Genomic DNA, 23245 nt, shown 5'->3' with positions numbered 1-23245 from the left:
ATTTATTCTTTGGATACCACCATACATTATTAAATAGATATTGAAGTTTTCTTTGTGAGAAATATAAACTTTGGCCCTAACCTTTAAAACCGTTTTTAACGGAATGTCTAAATGTTAACAACAAAATACAATAACTATGAAACCAAAGGTTTATGGCTGCAGCAACACAAGCCTTCCATCTGTCCCTATCCTACGCAAGATCAATCCAATGTTTTCCATCCTTACCAATTTCCTTTAGGTCTATCTCAACATTATCTCTCAATCTTTGTATTGACGTTCCTATAGGTCTCTTGCCTTCAGGTTTCCCAACAAGAATCCTGTAAACTCTTCTTTCCTTTCCCATTCGTGCCAAATGGTTTGCCCATATAAGTTACATGTGCATATTCCAGTTTGAATATTATAGGTCATGGAAACCTCAACAATAATTTTGAATCACCTTTATTTTAATTGAGTGAATAATCTTTCCTCTGTGCACAATTTGTGAGAAATTTTACCTCTAGGAGTGCATTTTTTTAAAATTTCTTAATGAACTTTGCAATCCTCAAAACACCCTATTTGTCCATTTAAATCTACCCTTAGACTTTATCCAAAGAGCACAATGTGATGAGTGAACTGAAAAATAATCTGGGTTACATATTACAACTAGCAAAATCCATGTAATATATTTTATTTATTTAAAAATAACTGTACATCACGTTCATATCACAACCACACTTGTTCAAGATTAGTTGGCTCATTCCCGCCATCGATATCCACAATCAGGTTTGCAACACTTGTAAAATGTAGTCATTGGTTCATCAGCTGACCTTGTTTGGATCTGCATGAAAAATGCTCGTGGATGGCTACACTTTGGGCATGTTTCTTCGGTAGAATCCACATTCTCCCATGCTGCAGACCCACCCAGCACATCATCCACTTCCTGTAAATAATTTCAAGCATTATAAAGGTAGAATTACAAGTTTGGTAGGGGACCAACATTCGTACCTTTAATGCCAATCTGTCTCCTCATAACCAAGGAGACCTGGCTTCAATACCTGGTGGATGCACATTCTAGTTCTCATTTTAAACTGTAGGTTCAGTCCCAATTAGCCCATATGCACACAGAGTGAACTTAAAACAAACTCAAACTTCATGTAAGTTTGCTCTATTGCTGAAAATATCATTGTTTTCATGTTTGGGAATACAACCTGTGGTTGTGTAATAAATTCACGTAAATGAGTTAGACTTTATCGGAGATACTTTTAAAGGGGGAATAAAATGTGCGATTGTGACATGGGACACCGAAATTAATAGAACCTTTAAAAGTAAGTCTCTCAGATAAAGTTAGTAACCCATTTACTTGCATTTATCATTGTTTTGTTAAATAAATAAAAAATAATATCTTCAAATTACTTTTAACAGACTTAGAAGACTGCAATTTCAATACCTTATCTGACCAGAGACTCCTCTACTGTACAGATTTGAGATTAGATATGTTAATTGACCTCTTGTCTTTTTTTTAAATCCAAACAAGATTACTAAGAGTATGAATAACGAATGCATTTTTTTGGCCCAAGTTCTGAATGTGTATTCTCATGTCATGATACACACGTGTCTTCTACGTGAATCAAATTCTATGCATATGTATAAACCCATAATAAATACATTTTCTGATTACTTAATGTACTTTTTGTGCAGAACAATTTTCCCCATGTTTTCATGAGTAAGTTCAGTGGGTAAGTTTGGTGCTCTTAGCATTATAATTACACTCGTACATGCTTTGGCCCACTGTAGACATTTTTCTTAACATTTCTGCTGCGATCAAAATTCTACCGTATAAAGTGAACATATCTTGTAGCATTTTTATGTTCCATGTTCCATGGAATATGTTTCAATAGATAAAACTGGTCCTAATTTTCTTAGTATCTCGTGTAGCATATGCGGCATTGCAGATGTAAAAATGGTAGCAGAGTGCAATATACACAATGTATCACTTCACCTTTTTAAAAGCCAATAACTATTCAACAGGAAAAAAAACATTCCTGGTTTAGGTACAAATCAATGGCAGTGCTTAAATACACACTTTATAGCATATGCATTGGAGGAATATATTAGTTGTTTCAATTATAAACACCACGTGCAGGCATGTGGGCAGAATTATCTCAATAGGTGAGGGTGGTTACTTAATTTTACAGAAAATTTGAAGAGTTTCAGCTTTTTACGTGACATCTCATTAATTAAATTCCCCATTTTCTCTTAAATTATGTCTCTTCCTCTTTAAATTTATTAGTTATTAAATAAAAACAGTGTAACTCATTGTGCCTTTCAAGCTGTGTATGTCATCTTAAGTTTTCTCCATGCTTTGCATCACAATAGCAAATGTCAACTGAATGTTATGTGAAATGCTTCAGTGTAAAGAACTGTCTGCTTTAGAAAATGGTATGAAATTTTTGGGAGCATTCACATAGCATTTATGATAGCAAAAATGTTAAAGGAAATTCTTCCATCTAAAGAGGGCTTTGTCCCATTCCATGGCCGTACAAGTTTTGGGCTACAGGACATGCGCAGGTTCGATTGATTGATTGATTTGCTCTATTTTATTTCACCATTTATGCCACTTTTTGGCTAATTTGCGAATATGGGGATGAGTGATGATTTGATGAATGGACACTCACAAATGTCCATGCCCAGGCCAGGATTCGAACCCGGGACCCCTGGTGTCGTAGCACGTGTTTGCGCAGGGTCGAGTCTCCTGGGAGAAGTGTAACAACTTTTCCTGATATTTCGGCCTGTGTATGGGACTGGCGGGAGCTTCAAATGAGTAGAGTAACTCATAGAAAACCTACAATAATGACTGGAGGTTCATCATCCAGAATGATCTTCCATCTCTGGTGGGAGTGAGGTCGGCAGTGGCCCTCACGGACCGTTATGCCATGGGTTTTTATTAAAGAGGGTCTTACGGTGGTACTAAATAAGCTTTGACTAGGGTAGGATTGTTACATGTGTTTGCCTCACACTTTCCTTCCTCTACAGCATGAATACAGTTGAACCTGAGTTATACGTTTGTCAAAGATGATAAAATAATACATATAACTGATAATTACTTACAAATCAGATTTAGATACCATGTCATATCATTATTAAAATACTGTAATTTTATTTATTTTGAGGAACAAGATATATATATGTATATAATAAAGTGGTAAATTAATGAATCTGAAAGTTAGATTCTTAAGTTTTATGTGGATTAGAGTCCACTTCCAGAATAAAATTTACTTTCTGGTAAAGCATGTAACATTTCCTCTTTCTGTTTTCCATCGTCGATCAGTAGCAACTGGAAACGTTCACCGAAGGATATGCTGTTCTGTTTTTATTATGGAACACTGCAAACGTCAGCTATCGGCTTCTTTCTAAGGTGTGAAGTTTTGTGTCTCGATTATGTACAAAAGAAAATGCTCTCATGTTGTGAACAACAGCGGCAAATCTTTCTCCTCTGCATGCCATGCACTGCCTCTCCATGCCTTCTCTGTGACACTGCTGTGCTGCACTTATCTTTCTCCCAACTTGAGACTGCCGCCATGCCTTTCTATCTTGTTTCGTATTTGAAAATCGCCTTGTGCTTTTGTAACCACAAGAAATGTATATTTTTGTAGCTTGGTTATGTACAAATAAGGTTTAAGTAACGCTTTTTAAATTATATTATGCCTGGACCTATACAAATTTACATATACAGGGTGGACAGAAACTATAGCATATTGTAGATTTGTGCGTGTTACTCACTATTAAAGGAAATAAATACGTTAAATAGTATTAATTAATTTAACGTATTTATTTCCTTTCAGAAACTATAGGGACAAACTTCAGGAGGTGATTCCTGACAGGTAAAGGAACAAAAAAGTTCATATCAACATATGTCCGGAAACACATATTTGCCAAGGTAGATGGCACTGAAAAACGACATCATCCTCTCATAACAACACTCGCAGTGTGCTTTTTGTGTTGCAGATTGTGTGATTGGAGCTACGTCGAAGCACCATGGTCCGTTATTCATATCAGGAACAAGCCGAGATGGTCTTCGTTTACAGTCAAGCAGATGAAAACGGTCTAGAGGCCGCACGGAGTTATCGAGCCAAGTACCCGGATAGACAGCACCACCCAAACCACAAAACCTTTGCAGCCATTTTTAGGCATTTGTGTGAGCATGGGTCCTTTCATACAGGCAAACATGGAGGGCGGCCGAGGGCGGCCGTGGCATGTGTGTACACCAGATCTGGAGGAACATGTGCTACACGATATTCAGAACAACCCCAGTACAAGTTCCAGGCAAGTGGCCCGCCAGCATGGTGTAAGCCAAGCAACGGTGTTGTGTATCCTGCATGAAAACCGCTACTATCCCTATCACCTGCAACGTGTGCAGGGATCATCACCAGCAAATTTTCCTTCAAGGGAACAGTTTTGTCTCTGGGTTTTGCAACAGGCAACAGGCCACCACCATATTGGGATTTCTGTTGTCAGTCCTCTTCACTGATGAAGCGACCTTTGGTAGAGACGGCATCGTCAATCTACACAATCGTCATCTGTGGTCTACAGCCAATCCTCGGGGAATGGTTGAAATGTCTCATCAGCAACGGTTCAGCATGAATGTTTGGGCAGGTATTTTTGGCGACCACCTTCTTGGACCATTTGTTCTTCCACAACGCCTTAATGGACAGACGTATCTGGAATTCCTGCAGAACACTCTGCCTCTTTTGCTCCAGAATGTGCCTTTGGCAATACGACAGGTAATGTGGCTGATGCATGATGGAGCGCCAGCCCACTTTCACATTATTGTTCGTCAACACATCAACAACATCTTCCCCAGAAAATGGATCAGACAAGGAGGGCCTGTGGCATGGCCTGCTCGATCACCAGACTTAAACCCATTCATTTTTACTGAAACGTGTTGTGTATGCTGAGCCAGTTCCTGATGTGCAGACCCTTGAACAGCATGTCCATGTAGCTTGTGATTGTACTCGGGTACAGGCTGGAACATTAGAACAAGTGAGGAAATCCATGATGCGACATGTGGATGCTTGCATTGCATCCCATGGAGGCCGCTTTGAACACCTGTTGTAACATGGATGAAAGTCACCCATTGTTATGTGTACCGGTACTAATTGCTTTATTGCAGACTTACCATCCATTTCCAGACATATGTTGATATGAACTTTTTTGTTCCTTTACCTGTCAGGAATCACCTCCTGAAGTTTGTCCCTGTAGTTTCTGTTCACCCTGTAAAGCAGTCTCAATTGTATACATAATTTCCCATGCAAAAAAGACCAGATCAGACATTGTCCCTTGCACACACTACTTTCACGACAATTCATTACAAATTAATACTGTCCATGAAGGGAATTGCACAAAATAGTTTCCCCGAACTTCAAACTTAAATCCACACTAATTTGCAATATTTAAAACAAACTTCATCCTTATGTACAACTTATGAAAATCATTACACAATCAGAACCGTAGCCTTCAAGAAATATTAAACAATGTAACCTGTAAAATTTTGTCACATGTATCACTAAAGAAAACAAAAGGAAACTACCTCATATTTTATATCCTGGAGAAAATGGTAATTGGGTCTTTCACAACTTTGTACAGAAAATCTGTGTACTTACAAACTAAAAGCAAAATTATTAATTCTTGTACCTGTACTTAGATTCTTACTGACTAGATTGTGAAATCACCTTTATATATATTTAATATTTCATTGTTTTTCCCAAATTACTAATTAAGTAATTGTACAATAAATATAATTACCTTCAGTTTAGGATACATGCGAGTACTTATCTTCCGCGTAATGTTGAAAACATAGGGGCAGGAATAGCAGGCAAATCTCATACACTCTGCACCTTCCTCAACTCCCAGCATGTTTCCACAAGTGGGACAAAACATCACCATGGCTGCTACCTTAGAAATAAATGTACTGTCATTAGGTGCTAAATTTAAATAGGTTGATGAATTCACAACATTGTCTATTCACAGGAATTATTTTGATTTTATTTGCTTCAGAAATTAACTTCAAGTATGTACCAGGGTTGGCATTTTGCCCGAGTTTTTTCAAAAACCCAACCCAGGTGGGTTGTTCTTTTGTTTTGTTTTTTCAGATAAAACCTGGGCAAAACTGGGTTTTATTAGATTTTTCAGGTTATATTTATAAATATATATATTTTAAAAATTAAATACATTTTTCCCTGATAGTAATATATTGGGACATTCAATTTCTATTGTTTTAGTTCACTGAATCAAAAACTATTTAATATTTTCTGTTAACATACGTAGTTAAGAATTGACAATCAAGATATCACACCTTGAAATGATTAAACTAATGACATACATAACCCATGCCGCAGCAGACCATTCAGGGCCCAGGCCTACCTACCAACTGCTGGCCGCACTCCCACCTGATCCTACTCTGAGGTGGGAGACCATCCAACCAGTTACAGGGTGATGTGTGGTGCACGACGAACCCCCAGTCGTCGTACGTTTCCATGACGACGTTATGCTATTCATTCGTAGCTCCCACATTTAATCATGATGGTGAGTGTTCACCAGTCTCATTCACAAGCCGAAATCTCAAAAGAGACAAACTTGCACACGTCCCACAGCCAGAGCCCAAAGCATGACCACACAGCCACAGTGCGGGACAAATGATTAAATTATCTAAAATACAATGTTCTGAAAAATTTGACCAATAGTTTGATTCTACTCTTCCTGGATGGCGTAACAGTTAATAGATCTGTAATCAGTTCCCAGTGTTGTGCATTTGCAATAATATAATAATACTTCATAGCTGTGGTGGTTTAGTCAATTTCCGTGGCAGAGTGGTTAGCACAGCACACTGCAATGCCAGGGTTCCCGGGTTCGGATGTGGATGTTTGTGTTTATCCCAATGATAATACAGAGAAAATTGAAAAAATAGAGAGAAGAAGAGGGATACTACACTTAGGGGTATTACTTTTATTACAAATGTAAAAAAAAAACTAGACAGGCTGACTGACTGCCGTGCAGAAGACCCAGGTTCAAATCTTGGGGTGGGTGATCTAAGGTTGGAATTTTTCCAGTCTTGTCCCTGCACAAAGCAGCCCTGGAACTCACCCAGCCTCAAATCAATGGGTGGGTCCTGGGGGGTAAAGGCAGCCGGAGTTTGGTTGTCATCACATTACCTCCAAAATGGCCGACATCAAGAATATGTCGGGCCCTACCCCCATATCCCCTGAATGTGCCTTCATGGCACGGTGCTATATGCACGGGGAACTTTACCTTTACCTACTATACAACATGCGGTAACTGCACTCACACTTCAAAATCTGCTTCAAAACAGTTTGTTCACAGTGGGTTTGTTTTTTTCATTATTTTTGTGGATGTTTCAAGTTTAAATATCTCCTCCATCTATTAACCATGCTAAAATTATAAGGCTGACATATTTAATTGTCTTGACTGATTTCATCCAAATGGAATACCATATCCATCCTCCAAGATATCTGGTTGCTATGAAACTAACAGTTCCCATGGACAAAACATTAGTGGGCCCCAGTTAGTATCTGAAATGCATTTTGATTAACTTTTGCATGTCTCATTCGAGAAAACGCTTTAAATGTTTATTGTGTGACCACTCACCTACAACTGTAATTATTAGAATTTTGAAAACTGTGAAACCATTTGTTCTTTGATGAAATGGTAGAATATGACCTTGTTGCTGTATTTTTCACCCAATGCATTTTTACTTTGATTATTCTGTTCAAATACTAACTAAATGAACTTTATTTCTGTTCTTAACAATGATAGTAACAAACTTTCGGTTTTCTTGTATATTTAAATGAACGATGTCAATTTCCAGGGCGAGGGGGTCCACCGACCCGTTCAACCCCCCCCCCCCCCAATGGCCATGTCTCCCACCCTTCCTAAACCGCACACTCGTATATTACACAGTTTTTATTAAAAACTTCAAGCTTAAGTAATGTCCTAAAGTAGCTGAGACTTGGTTTTCTTAATCTACAAAAATCTAACCTCAAATATTTGCATAACTTGAAGCTATCGCAAGGCATATTAAATCGTCCACCATCTGTAACCATGGTGACAAATATTTCTCAAATACAATATGACAACAATCCTTTAAGTTATCTTGTAACTCTAAAAATTGTAACTCAAAAGCTTTACATTTATGGCAAAATGTATGTTTGGGATTTTACCACCACTAATCTCCTAAACTATGAAATATAATTTTAAAAGTTTTACTGCAAAATTGCGGACCGACAGATTTATCTACAATGACTGAGTTTAGTTCCTTATACTCCGAAAATGCATTTTAGACAGTTTTGGGGAAAAAGGGAGCATGATATAGTGTGTGCATGCAACATGAGGAAAATCAGTTTTTCATTCACCATCTTGAAACACATTGTTCAATTTCACTCACATGTAATACCATTGCAGTCTGTCAAGTTTTCTAGCTGCAGAAACATGGTATCACGGTCACTAAATAAATGACTTGTCTTTCTTTACCCATGCTCCTCATAAATCATGCATTATGTTTCGATAATTTTATTCTGAATTTACAGTGCAAGTAATGTCACAAAGCTCCTGAAAGTTTTATGCACAAAGCTCCAAATTGTAGTCTATAAAAAGGTTTGAAAATGTCAAAAATGGTCAGAATATGAAAGTATACATATGCATTGTATTTACTTGAGTACCCCACACCCTCTATTTTTAAGAAAAAATGAAATTGTGGTAGATTATGAGAGTGCTCGACTTCTTGTGTATAGAGCTCCTAATCACAAACAACATTTATCCTACATGGGCAAGCAATCCATTACATTCAATCAATGCACTGAACTGGAGGGACGGAGGGATCACTGTCCCAGTGCAAGGTATTGGAAAGAAAACAGAACAATTGACAGTATACCCATTTGACCACACACTAAATTTTGAGAAAAGAAATGACTAATTTGAAGTGTGTTTGATTTAATTATACCACAGTTAACTTTATTCTACTTTCATGACATTTCATCAATAAAATGTACCCAATTCTCCTTTGTAATGTTTTATACATGGAAAAATGTATTGTAAAAGTTGAACATCACAGGTGAAACTATGTGCCTTGCCCACATACGGAAGTGGCTCATATCTAAAGTGCTAGCACATTTGAAAATTATAAGCTTTGTTTGGTTAATGTTTTATCTAAATATTTCCGACATTTGTGATTTTTTGTTTCTTGCATATATGTTCATATTATTTCTGTTAAAAGTCTATTTCTAGCATGATTTGAGAAAAATATCCTGAAAAAAAAAACACTGTGACTTGTACCACATTAATTATTTTGAGTATTATAAGCTTGTTAAGCCTTTATTTTACAAGTTTTCTCAAACTGTTGACAATTCTAGAACCTCACAATTATTTAAAGCAATAATTGACAAAATCTTCTGAAAAAACCCACATTTTAGTGGGTTTTTCTGAAAAACTCACGTGGGGAAAACTGGGCTGGGCCCACTCGGGCCAACCCTGGTATGTACACAGCAGTAGGTTAGATCCTTTATTCATATATATATATATAATTATTACTAGGGTGCAGATTTTTGTCTATTTGCCTCTTTTATTCCTTTGTAGAAAAACATAGGATTTAACCCTTAGTTCGCCGCCGTAACACATATGTTACAAACAGCTTTAGATACAATTATCGAGGGTTTGCCACACTTATATTTGTATATTGAGGTTAAAACACTGACAGTTCGTTCGGGAACTTGTTTTACAATCTTGTTTTGAAAATTTCAAATTCCCCCCCCTCCTTTCTCGGAATATGTCACGTGTTTGGGCTCACCCAAACACCTGTTCGCTCTTCAGTTGACAGACCATAGACAAACTACTAGGAGAGACTTGTTAACTCAATGTTAAAATCTGTGGCCTTAATACGTCACGGGCGAAACTAGCAACACCTATTGGCAGTGCACCCAACTACGTTGCCGATTTGCTTCTCTGTGGGCACGCTAGATGGCAGGCTGTGTAGAGGAGAGGGAGGGGGGGGGTTGTACCAACAAATATATTTCAAATATTTTTCTAAGTTTCTCCTTTTTACCTTTTAAATATCCTACTGTTAATATCATCTTCTCTTCAATTAAAGCATGATCGAAATAACTAATTTTGCAGCTATAGGTTACAATAACAGTGCATTAAACTACATCCACCCACTGCCGTTGCTAACGAGTCCAAAACAAAGCATCCTCCATACATCACGCTGCACCTTCGACCCTTGTCTATACACGTCCATTGTCCAACTGGCGGTGACAGCCGTTTCAAATTCAAAGCTGAGCTCGCGGGGGCTGGCGAACGTTGAATGAGTGTTGCTAACTCTACCCGCAGAAAATGAGCTGAGCACTGGATGACAGAAAAAAAATATTTGTGGAAATAAATATCAATGTGAAGCGCTATGTAATATAAGCTTCATATTACAAGCAGCAAATACCAAGGATTAGATATAATTCATAATTAATACTAATTAATAAATAATTAGTTCTAAGATGTCTACAGTATTCTTTGGGGACTCAGGGCCAGATTTCGAGTCTCTTATTCAAGGAAAGAAATTCAACACTGTATCCTTCATATGGGCTCTGTAATTAGGTATGTACCTGTTGAGTTCAATAAATAAATAAATAAATAATGTACATGATGCATAAGACCATGTCGCATCCCGGATGGGGTAATGGTAACTTTGTTGCCATGTAATGAAGGTGTGTCGGGTTCGATATCACACTGGTGGAGACTGGAGAGTGTGTTCGAAATGGAAGTTTTTAGAGGAGGGAATGTTTGCTCGAGCCGTGAGTTCAGTTGTTGAATGCTCGTATGTTTTCAAATAATAAATTATAAAATAGGACAGATGGGGATGCTTTGCGTAGATATTTCTACCTTGGAGATACTCCGCACATCGTTGTCCATTTCAAGCATTGGATGGTGTGATCCAATTTTAACCTGCTGGGCCAGTCCCAACTAGCCTATCTGTGCATAAAACAAACTTAAAATTCAAAGACTTCTTCTGGAGATATCCCTGCGAGAACTTTCAAGTAGATGTCCTAAAAACGTTCAATGTAACTAGGATTAGCAAATGTATATTGTGTTTGGTTTCACTGTTAGTTGGCAATGGAGTGACATCTAGCGTAGAACTATGAAATACTTCGCGACTGAGAAGCGCATAACTTGGGTGCACTGCCAATAGATGTCGCTAACATCGCTGACGTCACGAAGACCACAGCTCGGGGCATTAGAGTTTCACCCCCGTGTGACAGACACAATAAATGCTTGGTATTTATGATGCTGTTTTCCTCCAAGCTTCCAACGCTGTGATTTAGTACTGATAAGGCACACATTCTTCTTTCTGGTGATCCAGCTGAAGTAGTGGCGGGGAGGGGGGGGCAAGGAGAGAGGGGATTGGATGAGGTTTGGCAGGTGTCAGCTTTCTGTCGCCTCTCTGTTAGAAATGCAATGAAGCTTGACGATAGCCAGAGGCCAGAAGCATGAGTCTAAAGCGTGCGTCTATCCAGAAGTATAGACAAAACAAACGATTGCAAAGGCTCCCTTCCCTCCTCTGTTAGGAAAGGCCTCACCATAAAACAGTTCGTATCATATAACAGCTCATCGATTTCCCTAACGCACAATCCTTTCCTTCCGGGCATATTTCCACAAAGAGCCGAGTCAACAGGGAAGAAAGATTCACAGTAGCTACACAAGATGCAAGTACGAACGAAAAAAAGCAAAAGTTCGGGTTTTCTCCCCAAAGTAGCTGGAGAAGAGGGGGCAAAGTCCACATTTTTATGATTTTTTCATTGAAATTCGGGGGATGCAGCCCCCGCCCGTAACCCCCCCCCCCCCCCATGGTTGGGGCATCCAAATTTTACATGGTTGCATGCACTGATCTTCTGCCTGCAAAACAAAAGTTATCCGAAGTAGATTGGTCCCATGGTGTCAGTTATAACAATTTTATGAATAATATGCAAATTGGCTAAAATTTGATCGAGTTTTAAGTTTTGCCTTTATTATTCAAATTGTATTGCACCCACGAACATGAATCAAGTTTCATTCTGTTGCGGAAGGTCTATTCTTTGAAAAAAAAAAAAAAGCAAAAGTTCCGGTTTTCTCCCCAAAGTAGCTGGAGAAGAGGGGGGCAAACTCCACATTTTTATGTTTTTTCATTTAAATTCGGGGGATGCAGCCCCCGCCCGTAACCCCCCTACGGTTGGGGCATCCAAATTTTACATGGTTGCATGCACCGATGTATTGCCTGCAAAACAAAAGTTATCCGAAGTAGATTGGTCCCATAGTGCCAGAGTTATTACGATTTTTCTCCATTATGTATACGAATTCAAATATCCCGCTCAAAGCCTCAGCGACACTGGGCTTACTTTCGTCAGACCGCGCGGCGTACTAAGGGTTAATGTTCTAAGTTTGTTTCGTGGTGTTTCTAGTCCAAAAATGCATTTTTATTGTGCCTATAAATTCCTATTTTGCTTAATAGTGCCTAAAAAGGCCTATTCTGCCATTTTTGCTTATTTCAGCCTTTTTATGCACCATTGGCTTTCTTTATATTGAGAAGTTGTTCATGTTGAACTGACTGTAATCTGGTATTCACCAGCTTTGAGAGTCGCAAGGGATGTTGGAAATACCAAATGTCCCTTAATCAGGATTAACAAACTGGACAACCTGTTTGCGTCTCATATTTGGACAATTTTTTTTTTTCACCTGAAAGATTGTAGGAGTCAATCAGTACTCATTTGCTTTGTGTGTGTATGAAAGGAAGTAGATAGTTCTCTCTGTGGAAACATTGTGTTCATATGTTTAAAAATGCCAAAGCACAAGACGGCCAGATGTGTATTAATTAAAAAATGATTGCTGCAAAAGCTTGTTTTACCACTAACGGAAAATTTGATTTTTGTTATTAGCGTCGCCTTTCTTCCACTTTTGGCTAATCGCAACAATGAGGATGAATGATGATATTTATGAAGGAACACTCACAAAGAACATGGCCAGGTGGGAATAGAACCCATGGCCCCTGGCGTCGTAGCCATGCTGTACTAACCACTCTGCCACAGAGGTCGGCACCACTGACAGAAAAGTAATTTTCTGTCAAGCTTACTTTACAAATAAAGATTTTATCCTGCATGTACATATATAGCACATCCTGTATTTTTTTTCTTGTTGTTACTTGTCACTTGTGAACAATTGGTCATGCAACTGGAGCATTTGTTCAAATTGACACAATCGTTAACTCAAGCTCTTTGTCTGAGAATTACGGTAAATTTCTCGTATCGGACAAACGGATTTCTTCAAATTTACAGGAGAAATTACTTACCGAATGCAGTTCCTTTATACTTGTGGAAGTTCGGGGAAGTGTTTTCTCACATCGTTCTTTGAATTTTGCCGGTAAATCATCTATTTCTCGATATAAATGTGTGACCGATGCACGAAAGCTCTTGCATCCATTTACTTCCAGGTGGATGTAGCCTGTGTGTGATGACGTAATCCCGGTCAGTGTTTCCAAACACGTGTTTTTGTAACTGAAGAAGGCACGTTTCCGAAAATGGTTTGTGGGGGTATGTGTCAATGGTTCGTGGGGCTATGTGTCAATGGTTTGTGGGGCTATGCAAGAATGGTGTATGGGGCTACGCATATTTTTTTCGAAGCCAATTTTTAACTATTGTAACCTATACGTGACCCTAACTAACCTAACCTTACCGGAAATGGTTCGTGGGGCTATGTATGAATGGTTCGTGGGGCTATGCGTCAATGGTTTGTGGGGCTATGTAGGTATTTTTGGGTGCAGTGGGGTGGAAACACTGCATCCCGAGTACGGTAGTGAAACTGTGACCGCCATTTTGAGTGTTACCGAAGGCAAAAAGAAACTAAGAAAACTTACTCGATATGTAGCAAATAGAGCTTATTTCCATGAAATAAGCGAAATGCCACCTTCAGCAATATTTCTGAATGCAGAATACGTAAGCAGGCCCGTAGACAGCCCCCTGGAACTTCCGTCAACCCCTTGACATTTGGTAAAACTATTCTGTGTAATTTGTTTGCAGTGAATAGTGAAAATGTAGACAGCAGATATTATTTTGAGCATATCTTTGGTGAAGGATAAATTCAGGGAGCATAAACAGCACCTATTACATTCGTTCATCTTATTTATAAGAAGAAGTCTTAAGTAGCGGCAAGTATTAAGGAGATTTTTCTTCTCTATACTTCAGAAAGTTTCCTCACAGGGGAGCTTTGTTATCTGTAGCTTCGTTGCCCCTGTCGCAACCTCCCATTTATACAGAAATCTGTTGCCCGGTTCGCTCAACGCGCGTTAAATTTGAAAGAAGCGTTAAATCAAGTTAACGCTACATTAGCACATCGAGGCATTTCTCCAACCTTCGTTAAGGCTAACAGACCTCTAATGTCGTTGTTAAATCTAAAGGCACTCTTTTGCTTCATTAAAGTGCTTAACAGCGCGTTGTGTTGTGTCGGAAATAAGATGGAGAAATTGCGTATACCAGCTGTTGTGTTGAAAGGTTATCCCAAACCGATTTGAACACATTATTTCATACCATCGCAAAACGTACACTAGTTCGATTTCTTTCTACAGCAAAAATAATTTTCCCATTTCGTATTTCATATTATAAATTCTTACTGCAAACCAGAAATCACATGTAAGTTAAATGAGAAATATTGTATCAATGTACTTTTTAAAGTTTTGTCAATAATGGCATCGTGAACATCACACATTATTCAAATTTTATTAATTTTGCCTGTCGAGCCAAAAATATATGCTTATAGTTAATTATACGAACTTGATGTTTTTAAAATGCATATTGGGCTTCCACCTTCAATGCACTGTAACCATAAACACAAAATATCGCATGACTTTAAAATAATGTAACCTCCTTGTACATATTTCAATTTGTAAAGGTAAAGTTATTCACCAAAATATTCGGTGTCGTCGTCCACACTGTTTTCCACTGGATCACATAGAAACTGGAGAAAGTCGTGGTCTGTTGTGTTTATACTTATGTCTGCTTATAACTACCATTCCAATTTTATGTTGTTTTTTAAACTGAAAAATGTCAGGCAACGTAAGAGATAAAATTAAAATGAAAGGACTGTCTTAGAAATAGGCAATACACGTCCTGTACTCTCATTTAATGTAAAATAATTCTGTGACATTACACAATGTAGCCTGCAATCTTTCAAAGTAGGCTAGTAGGGAATTGTTCTTTTGAACTTTTCAAATTATTATCCACCTACTCCAATTAACATAATGGGAAAAAAAATGATTTTGCAGTGAAGAGAATGCTCGACCCAAAAGTTCATCATTCTATATTCTGAATCACATGCGGCTAGGGACAGCTGTAGCAAACTGGAGATAACTGTTAAAAGCACCAAACCTGATCTGCCTAACCAAACCAAGTACACAAATAGAGAAAACCTGCCTAACCTATTTACTTATTTAGCTCGTAGCTGTACGTAAGTACTGTAGAATAAAACATGTTATTTAATATAACGTGAGTCTTAATATAATTACAAAATCAGAACAATTATTATGCAGCATACTGAAAATGGGCTGACATATAATGGTGCAAATGGAAATGAAATCGTATTCGTAACAAACTGAAAGAGCACTTAAAAATTGAAAAAAAATAATCAACCGTTACATGTGCAAGGTATATTTACGAGCGACTACCATCTCATCACGTAATATAGATTACATATGTTGTTTCATTAAGAAAAAAGCTTGAGGTCCTAAGCAGTTTCAGGTATATAGTTTCGTGCATGGACATTGTGCAGTGACATAAAACATACTACCATCCATTCGGAAATTATTCCTTGTACATACGTACATACAAGTGGTAATGATATTGTCTAAGAGTGCACTTGTTTTTGTTTTTTTTACCAGTTATGATAAATCAAATGTAAAATATCATATTAATCAACCGTTCCATGTACAAGGTACATTTTCTGAATGACTACCATTGCATTACATAATGAATATCCAAACATAATGTAAAGAACCGTTCCACACGTGTATGTTTCATTAAGGAAAAAAGCTTCAGGTCCTAAGCAGTTTCAGGTGTTGTCGTTTCGTGCATGAAAATTGTAAGAGTGTACATATTTGTTTGTAAAACACACTACCATCCACTCGGTAATTATGGTACTTGTTTACTATCCTTCGGACACATTTATTTATTTTTACAGAAGAAACTACTTACCCTAATAAGTTCCTGTAGCATTGTCGAACATCGGGAAGGTGTTTTGTGTGATGTGGGAATGTTTCATAGCTGAAATTCATGTTGTTCGTTGAAAATTAGTTCTCCGACGAAGAATAGCTAGCCCCACGAACCATTGGCACGTGGATAGGTTAGTTCTGTTAGGTTAGGAAACATAGTTAAAATTTGGTGTCGTGTTAGTATCAGGATCTAGAAATTGGAAATAATTGCGAACCATTGGCGCTAGCCCCACGAAACATTGGCACGTGGTTAGGTTAGTTCTGTTAGGTTAGGAAACATAGTTCAAATTTCATCAAAACAACGTTGATACACCTTCAGGAATATTCCGCGAAGCAGATACGTAAGTACGAATGTCAAAAATTGACGAAACGAAAAAATTAGAGGTGTCCGAAGGATAGTAAATTTTTACCGAAAGTATTCCTTGTACATACGTACAAGTGATAATGGTACTGTCTGACAGTGCACTTTTTTTTTTTTTTACCAGTTATGATAAATCAAATGTAAAATATCATATTAATCAACCATTCCAAGTACAAGGTACATTTTCTGAATGACTACAATTTCATCACATAATGAATAACCAAACATAATATAAAGTACCGTACTACACATGTATGTTTCATTAAGAGAAAAAGCTTAATCCTAAACAGTTTCAGGTATTGGAGTTTCGTGCATGGACATTGTAAAAGTATGCATATTTGTTTGTAAAACACACTACCACCCACTTGGAAATTATTCCTTGCACTGTACGTTCGTACAAGTGGTGAGGTTACTGTCTAACAGTGTACTTGTCCTTCTTTTTACCATTTATGATAAATCAAATATAAAATATCGTATCGTATATATATTTTTTCTTTAAAAAAATGTTTGTACAAAACAAAAACACAACCATTCAGAAACGTCCCTTGTACATATGCATGAACAGTAAGCATACTGGTAAATATTTTACGTGCCTTCTTTTTTTGTCAGTGATTATTTGGGACTTGTTTGCAATGCGTCCTGATGACGTATCTGTAGTTCATATTTGGCGGTCACTTGTTAAAATTGTACATTTACGTGTACAACTTGTAAAATAACCTGCGATTTACCACGGTGATTGTCCATACACAGCAATTCGGAACCATCTTTCTTTCGCAATTAATTAGCGAATGGTCTTCCTTTACACACAACAATCTTGTTGACGACAGACGAGGAATGCCTACGAGGTTAGGTTAGGCCTTTTAGGTTAGGTTCCATTAGCATAAATACAAAGAAAAATTAATATTTTAGCTAAGAGAACTATACCTTATCTTGCCTGTTGATTTCTTCATGTTGGGAAAATGGCGTCTTCCGTGGAGCTATTGTTCTTATGGTAGGGTTACGTTACGTTAAGAAAACATAGTTTATTTCATTTTTTTCTCGATTTCCATACTTGACCGCCAATTCGTGATTAGGAGTTCACAATTAGTGAGTAGACGAAATTTCATAGAAATTGGAGAGTGGTCCGGTATTGTAAACTCGTTCCGCACAATTTTATGTATAAACTGGAATGATAATCTATAACCAGTGGCGTGGTAGTATCAGGAATATATATATTTCCTTGTGAAACAAAAAAATTCGCGAAAATCGACGGTTTCCATTTCGAAAACTAACGCCTTACTTTCGCTTCTTTTGCAATTTCTAGACGTTTCCGACAACTTTAGATTCGTGATTAGGAGGCCTCAATCAGTGAGTATACCAAATATGAAGAAAATCGGAGAGGGGTCAGATCATCTTAAGTCATTCCGAAGAAAATACCTCCACGAACTTTCAGAATGCTACAGAAACTCATTTCCGTAAGTAGTTTCTTCTGTAAAAATGAAGATATCCGTTCGGCGGAGATCGCACTGTTACTAATAGTTGTTAGTTCGATCCGCATTTTTGTATGCACGTAAGAATGTCTAACTGTTAAAACACTGTACCTGTAGTTTACACCTTTTCTCAAATACATTGGTTGGACTACACCTATCATTATTCCCTATAATTCATTATATTTTCCTTTCTTGAACAGGAGTCAAGATGAGAAAAGTCTTACGGCACAATGCACTTGTACAAACGTAAACATGAAACAAAACACACTCGCGTTCCGTACTAGCGACAGTGATACCAGGTGATACTAACGGGGAAGGGTGAAAAGTCACTACTCAAGCGTCGTTTTTCCATTTGGAATGATGAGGGAAGGACCAAGCAGTGAGCACACACCAGGGGCGGCGCGAGGGGCCGCTTGCGCACTGATTAATTTTCTTCCACGCCCCTTCAGCACTCCCTACGTTCAACTGAAAACACTAACATTAATATCTAATATTATGTCATGTTGTCATATTGAGCACCGAATGATAGGTACTGAAGTAAGAACGTTATTATTTGTACTGAAAGAGGTGCCGAGACTTTTCTCTACTGGCGGCAGCCGCTGCAAAGATCAGCGGCCGTTTTTTTCTTTCGTCAGCATTGTTGTTATGAATTTTTTCTTCGTTTGTTTCTTCCAGTGGTCTGTTCGTGGCTTTTGATAATTGCCTATAGTTTAATGTGAGTTACGTTATTTTCTTTTTTGCATTGTTGATAAACTGTTTATTTTCCGCATACTTCTTTCAGCTGCTTTTAAAGTATCGGGAAATTATTTAATGAGAGTTGTAACGTGAAGTGTAGTTCTCTTCTTAATACGTTCTATGTATTTGTTCCACGTAACATGTCTAGTAAACGTACCATTCAAGCTTTTTTCAAAAACTGTTAGGAAGAGGCCCAATGTTCACGAAGAAATTTTACAGTTCGTTGTTGGGGATAGTGCGGCAGAAGGGATTTTAAAGATGACACAGTTGCTGTGCTCTTCGCGTCTTGTCTTGTGGCAGACGGAAGGTATAATGTACTATGTATTTTGTACCTCCATTGGTTACATTGAAAAGCTTCAAAAATTGTGTTTTTAACGGCAGTATGATTTTATTTTGTATTTCACTACATAGTTCAATAAGGCTGCAACGTGTATCTGAATGTTTACACTTAATGACCACTTTCTTGGAGTATAAGACTTAATTCATATCATCATGGACGTCCAGGGGGAGGCAGCAACCCTAGAAAATGAATGTCAATCTAAAGTGATATATTTCACACATATATTTTAATTTCAGTCAGTAATTTATGTTAATCAGTGGCGGTGATTAGGGATGCAGTTGCTCCCTGCTTTTTGCTATTTTTGCCCCCGCACTCTGCTAAGCCTTATCTGCCAAGCGGAAGTAAACTGTCCTTGCTCCCCCCCCCCCCTAGTTTTGGCACCTTGTTCCCCCAGTTTTAAAAGGTTGCATGCCTGTTTCATGTTTTCCTTATTTTCAGAATCGCACCCCCTAAATTTCTTTCCGCACCCCTTCAGTACCCCTAGATGAATAATTCTGGCGCCGCCGCTGGCACACACCAAATTGGTTATTAGGTAATTATAACATTTTCTACTCTTTGTTACTTTACGTCGCTTTTTTGCTACTTTTGAACAATCGTGACGCGACCAATGATGATAATTAATGAAATTGAAGCGACAGTCACGACAATCACGCTCAGACTGGATTCGAACTGATTTTTTGATTGATTGATTGATTGATTTTGGTGTTTTAAGTCCACTTTATGCACAGTAAGGCAAATTGGGACTGGACCTACAGTTTAAAGTAGGATACGAACCAGTATGTGCCTCCACCGGGTAGGATTCGAACTGGGAACTTCAATAGAGGCAGAAAATTGCGACCGGATGATTTAGGGATAAAGTTCACGAGTTTCACAAACATTGTATTCTTATCTCCTCGTCTTCCACTCCCGCTTTCTTTTTTATCTCTTTCTCCCTTTCTCTTCCTCATTTCTGCTCTACATCTTCCTGTTTATCTTTTCTACCATTTTTTCTGCTTGTGGTTACCCCCCTCTTTCTCTGGCCCTTATTCGCACTAACTCAGGCCAGTAGCATAAAAGGAAAGGATAAAGTATCTGTAATGTAATTTAGCATGTTATATTCGAGAACAAGATATGTGAAAATTCGAAGAGACGAGCTGTAATGACCACAGGCCCGTAGCGAGGGGTAGGCTACGGGGGCTGAGGAGAAGACACTAAGACATAAGGCATCTGTACCCAATATGGCCTACCTAAGGTTTGAGCTTGTTTCTAATGGTGTACAAAGTCAGAAAGGCAAAACTAATTGCAAGATTCAGAAGAGATAACATTTCTGGACGTTCACTAAAAATTGGATTCAATTCCAAATAATAACATGGGTGCAGGGATATTGGGTACATAAACAAGGGAGTGACGTGTTACAATTTGTTTCCAGATCTTGGGTTACACATCACAGTCTGGGCAAATGAAAGGTCCTTTATCATCCTTAGTGAGTCCCACACACACTACCTGAACATAAGAGTAATTTATGTAGAGTTGCAAAAAAAAACGGCTTTTTTGAATGGACGGTTTTTTTATATAAAAAGCGGCTTTTTTGGAGGGAAAACGGAAATTTTGGCTTTTTACTAATTACCGCTAACCTTTTTCACTTACAGTGTCAGTTAAGAGTTTTAAAGGTTCATTAAGTCATATTTTGGAACTACCTACATGATTTTGGATCCAAGAGACACACATTGGCCATTTACTAATTTGTTTTTGCCCTGTGTGAGTTTGTGTATTACCTACTCAATGACATAGTGGTAACACTAATCAGGGGGTACCAGATTTGATCCTCAGTTGAGACATTGCATAGTAATTTGGATTCCATTTTAAAACTGCAGGCCCAGTCCTGATTAGCCTATCTGAGCATAAAATGAACTTATTACAAACTTTCATGTGTTTATGTCATCACATCATTGACCTTTTAGAATCAAAATGATTTGGTTATACTCACATTGCATTCCTGTGATGTCACAAAATGATAACATTAACAGTGGCGTAGCGTTATAGTACGCCCGTACGCCCGGCGTTTCCAGATTTAAAATTTCAAAAATGCTTAAATACTGTGATTATAAAGTAAAACGTGACTAATTTCAAATATGTTTGACCTTCATGGCATTATAATAGCTATTTTTCGTGATCCGCTTTCAACGCTCCACTCTCAACACTCGTTCTACCATCTCTTTTCAATGCCTTTCCCGGTCGGACGCCGAGCAGGTTCGGCGTACAGGACTCCTATGATTCCTTGCTGCCTTTATGGAGGGAAAGCTTCCATTTCTACAGCACGCGCGTAAATGGGCTCTCTTACGCCAGCGTACGAGAGGTCTACCGTGATTGGTTCATGTAACCCTTCCTGCCTTCTGAAGCAGACGACAGCGGTAGAATTCCTACCCGGTTCTTCGCCCTTCGCGCTCATGCAAGTCGTGCTATGTGATGCTACAATACGCAATATTGACTGACGTAACTTTACCAATCTCAAACATACTGCTTCTTAATGGCATTGTATAATTTATGCACGAACAGCGATGTGCATTAGAAACTAAAAGATCAACACAGTTTTTGTGAAGTAAGTTGGTGAAGTCCTTGTGGTAGAAATTCAGCCTGTTGCTGCTCTACCACTTAACCCGCAAAACTATTAATTTTTTTTATTGTATTTTTTTGTTATTATCTAACTACTTAATATTGTGTCAATGGAAATGTTTAGCATTCATTTGAAAACTCTTAACATCGAATGGTCTCTGGACAAAATTATTTTAAAATGTTTATCAGCATTCTCAAGATGTAATAAACAGTGGTCTGAATTACTAATCGGCACTGTTACGTCAGTAGAGTGTACGATATTTGGATCATCCACTCTGCTTTGCACAGTGCGCCAAGACGACAGAGGTCCCTGGTTCGAATCCCGGCGTGAGCACGGGTGTTCTTTGTCAGTGTCCCTTCATCAATATCATCACTCATATTCATATTCGCGATTAACCAAAAGTGGTAGAAAAGCGAAGTAAAATAAACCAAATCAATGAGTAGTTGGATCAACCACAACAATGACGTCTGCTGTTGTTCAAAGGCGCTTGTGATTCAGGTAGGTTTTCTAATGACTTGCGTCATGCAGAAAGGTATAAAACACCAGAGTTCAAAACATTTGTGGCATAGTGAGGCATCTAATTGTCTAGCTAAAACATGCATGGATGATGTTTTATTGAAAACCCAGCTGACTTCAGGCAAATAAACAATACCTGTGGCGAATAATACCATAAGTAAGTTATTAAGCAAGAAAGGGCCGACCCTTCCTTCGGACTTGGCGTTCCCACCCGAAATGTCCATGCTACGCCACTGAACATTAAAGTATTAGATGTTTTACGAGAATTAAAACTTTACTATTCACATTGCGTATGCAGAATTACATGCATATATACCCCATTTAATACTAAAGATCAGTATGATACTACAAGGGAGATTTTAAAACACAAAGTTACTTATAAATCAAGTAGGTGTTGTTGGAAAATAAGCACATTTTTGACTAAATTTTTACACAAATAAAATTAATATACGAAGTTTATAGGTCTATTCATAATGCATACATTAATAAATACTGTATTGTTGGAAGGGGGGAGATCCAAAATTCTGTAGGGCTGATTTAATTAGGTTTTCTAATCACTTTTCTGTCAAGTCTAATAGCGATGATATGGTGAAATTGATGGAAGGAACGTACGCACAAACAATGCCCGTACTCAGGCCCCTGGGGTTGTAGCATGCTTTGCTAACCACTCTGCCACAGTGGTCGGCAAAATGCTGTTGGAGTAGGTACTAGAGCTAAACATGCAATTGTAGAAGTGCAGCATTATAGTCCAAAGTAACGGGAAAAAATCGTCCCCCTCCCGACCCAACAATCAGAAACACACAGTCACTTACTGACAAACAGGGGCGCGAGGGGGTGCTTGCGCACCCCTTAATTTTCTTCCGCACCCCCTACGTTCAACTGAAAACACTAACCCTTAGAGTGTCATATTATGTCATGTCGTCATATTGAGAGTCAAATGTTAGGTACTGAAGTAAGACCGTTATTA

The 23245-nt window shown here is 38.2% G+C and overlaps 1 protein-coding gene across 2 annotated transcripts; it reads right to left on the bottom strand.

Moving 5' to 3' along the window:
• Positions 1-651: 651 nt before the first annotated feature.
• Polr3K (RNA polymerase III subunit K) lies at positions 652-18340 on the bottom strand. Of its 2 annotated transcripts, none has more exons than XM_083124794.1 (3): positions 18206-18340; positions 5782-5931; positions 652-919 (listed from the first exon to the last, which is right to left on the bottom strand). In XM_083124794.1, the coding sequence occupies exons 2-3, from the start codon at positions 5920-5922 to the stop codon at positions 734-736; spliced, it is 327 nt and encodes a 108-aa protein (XP_082980920.1). In that variant the 5' UTR covers positions 5923-5931; positions 18206-18340; the 3' UTR covers positions 652-733. The 2 variants fall into 2 exon arrangements, with proteins under 2 accessions (XP_082980920.1, XP_082980921.1); XM_083124795.1 differs by having other exon boundaries at positions 5782-5927.
• Positions 18341-23245: the final 4905 nt, after the last annotated feature.

The sequence above is a fragment of the Lepisma saccharinum genome, chromosome 6 (assembly GCF_977018435.1).
Source record: "Lepisma saccharinum chromosome 6, izLepSacc3.1, whole genome shotgun sequence".
Lineage (NCBI taxonomy): Eukaryota > Metazoa > Arthropoda > Insecta > Zygentoma > Lepismatidae > Lepisma > Lepisma saccharinum.
This window is presented reverse-complemented; position numbering and strand designations above follow the sequence as displayed.

Coding starts and splice junctions, on each gene's coding strand:
- Polr3K (XM_083124794.1), bottom strand. CDS start 5,922: ATGGTGATGTTTTGTCCCACTTGTGGAAACATGCTGGGAGTTGAGGAA. Junction 920..5,781: donor GCATGTATCCTAAACTGAAG/GTAATTATATTT, acceptor AATTATTTACAG/GAAGTGGATGATGTGCTGGG.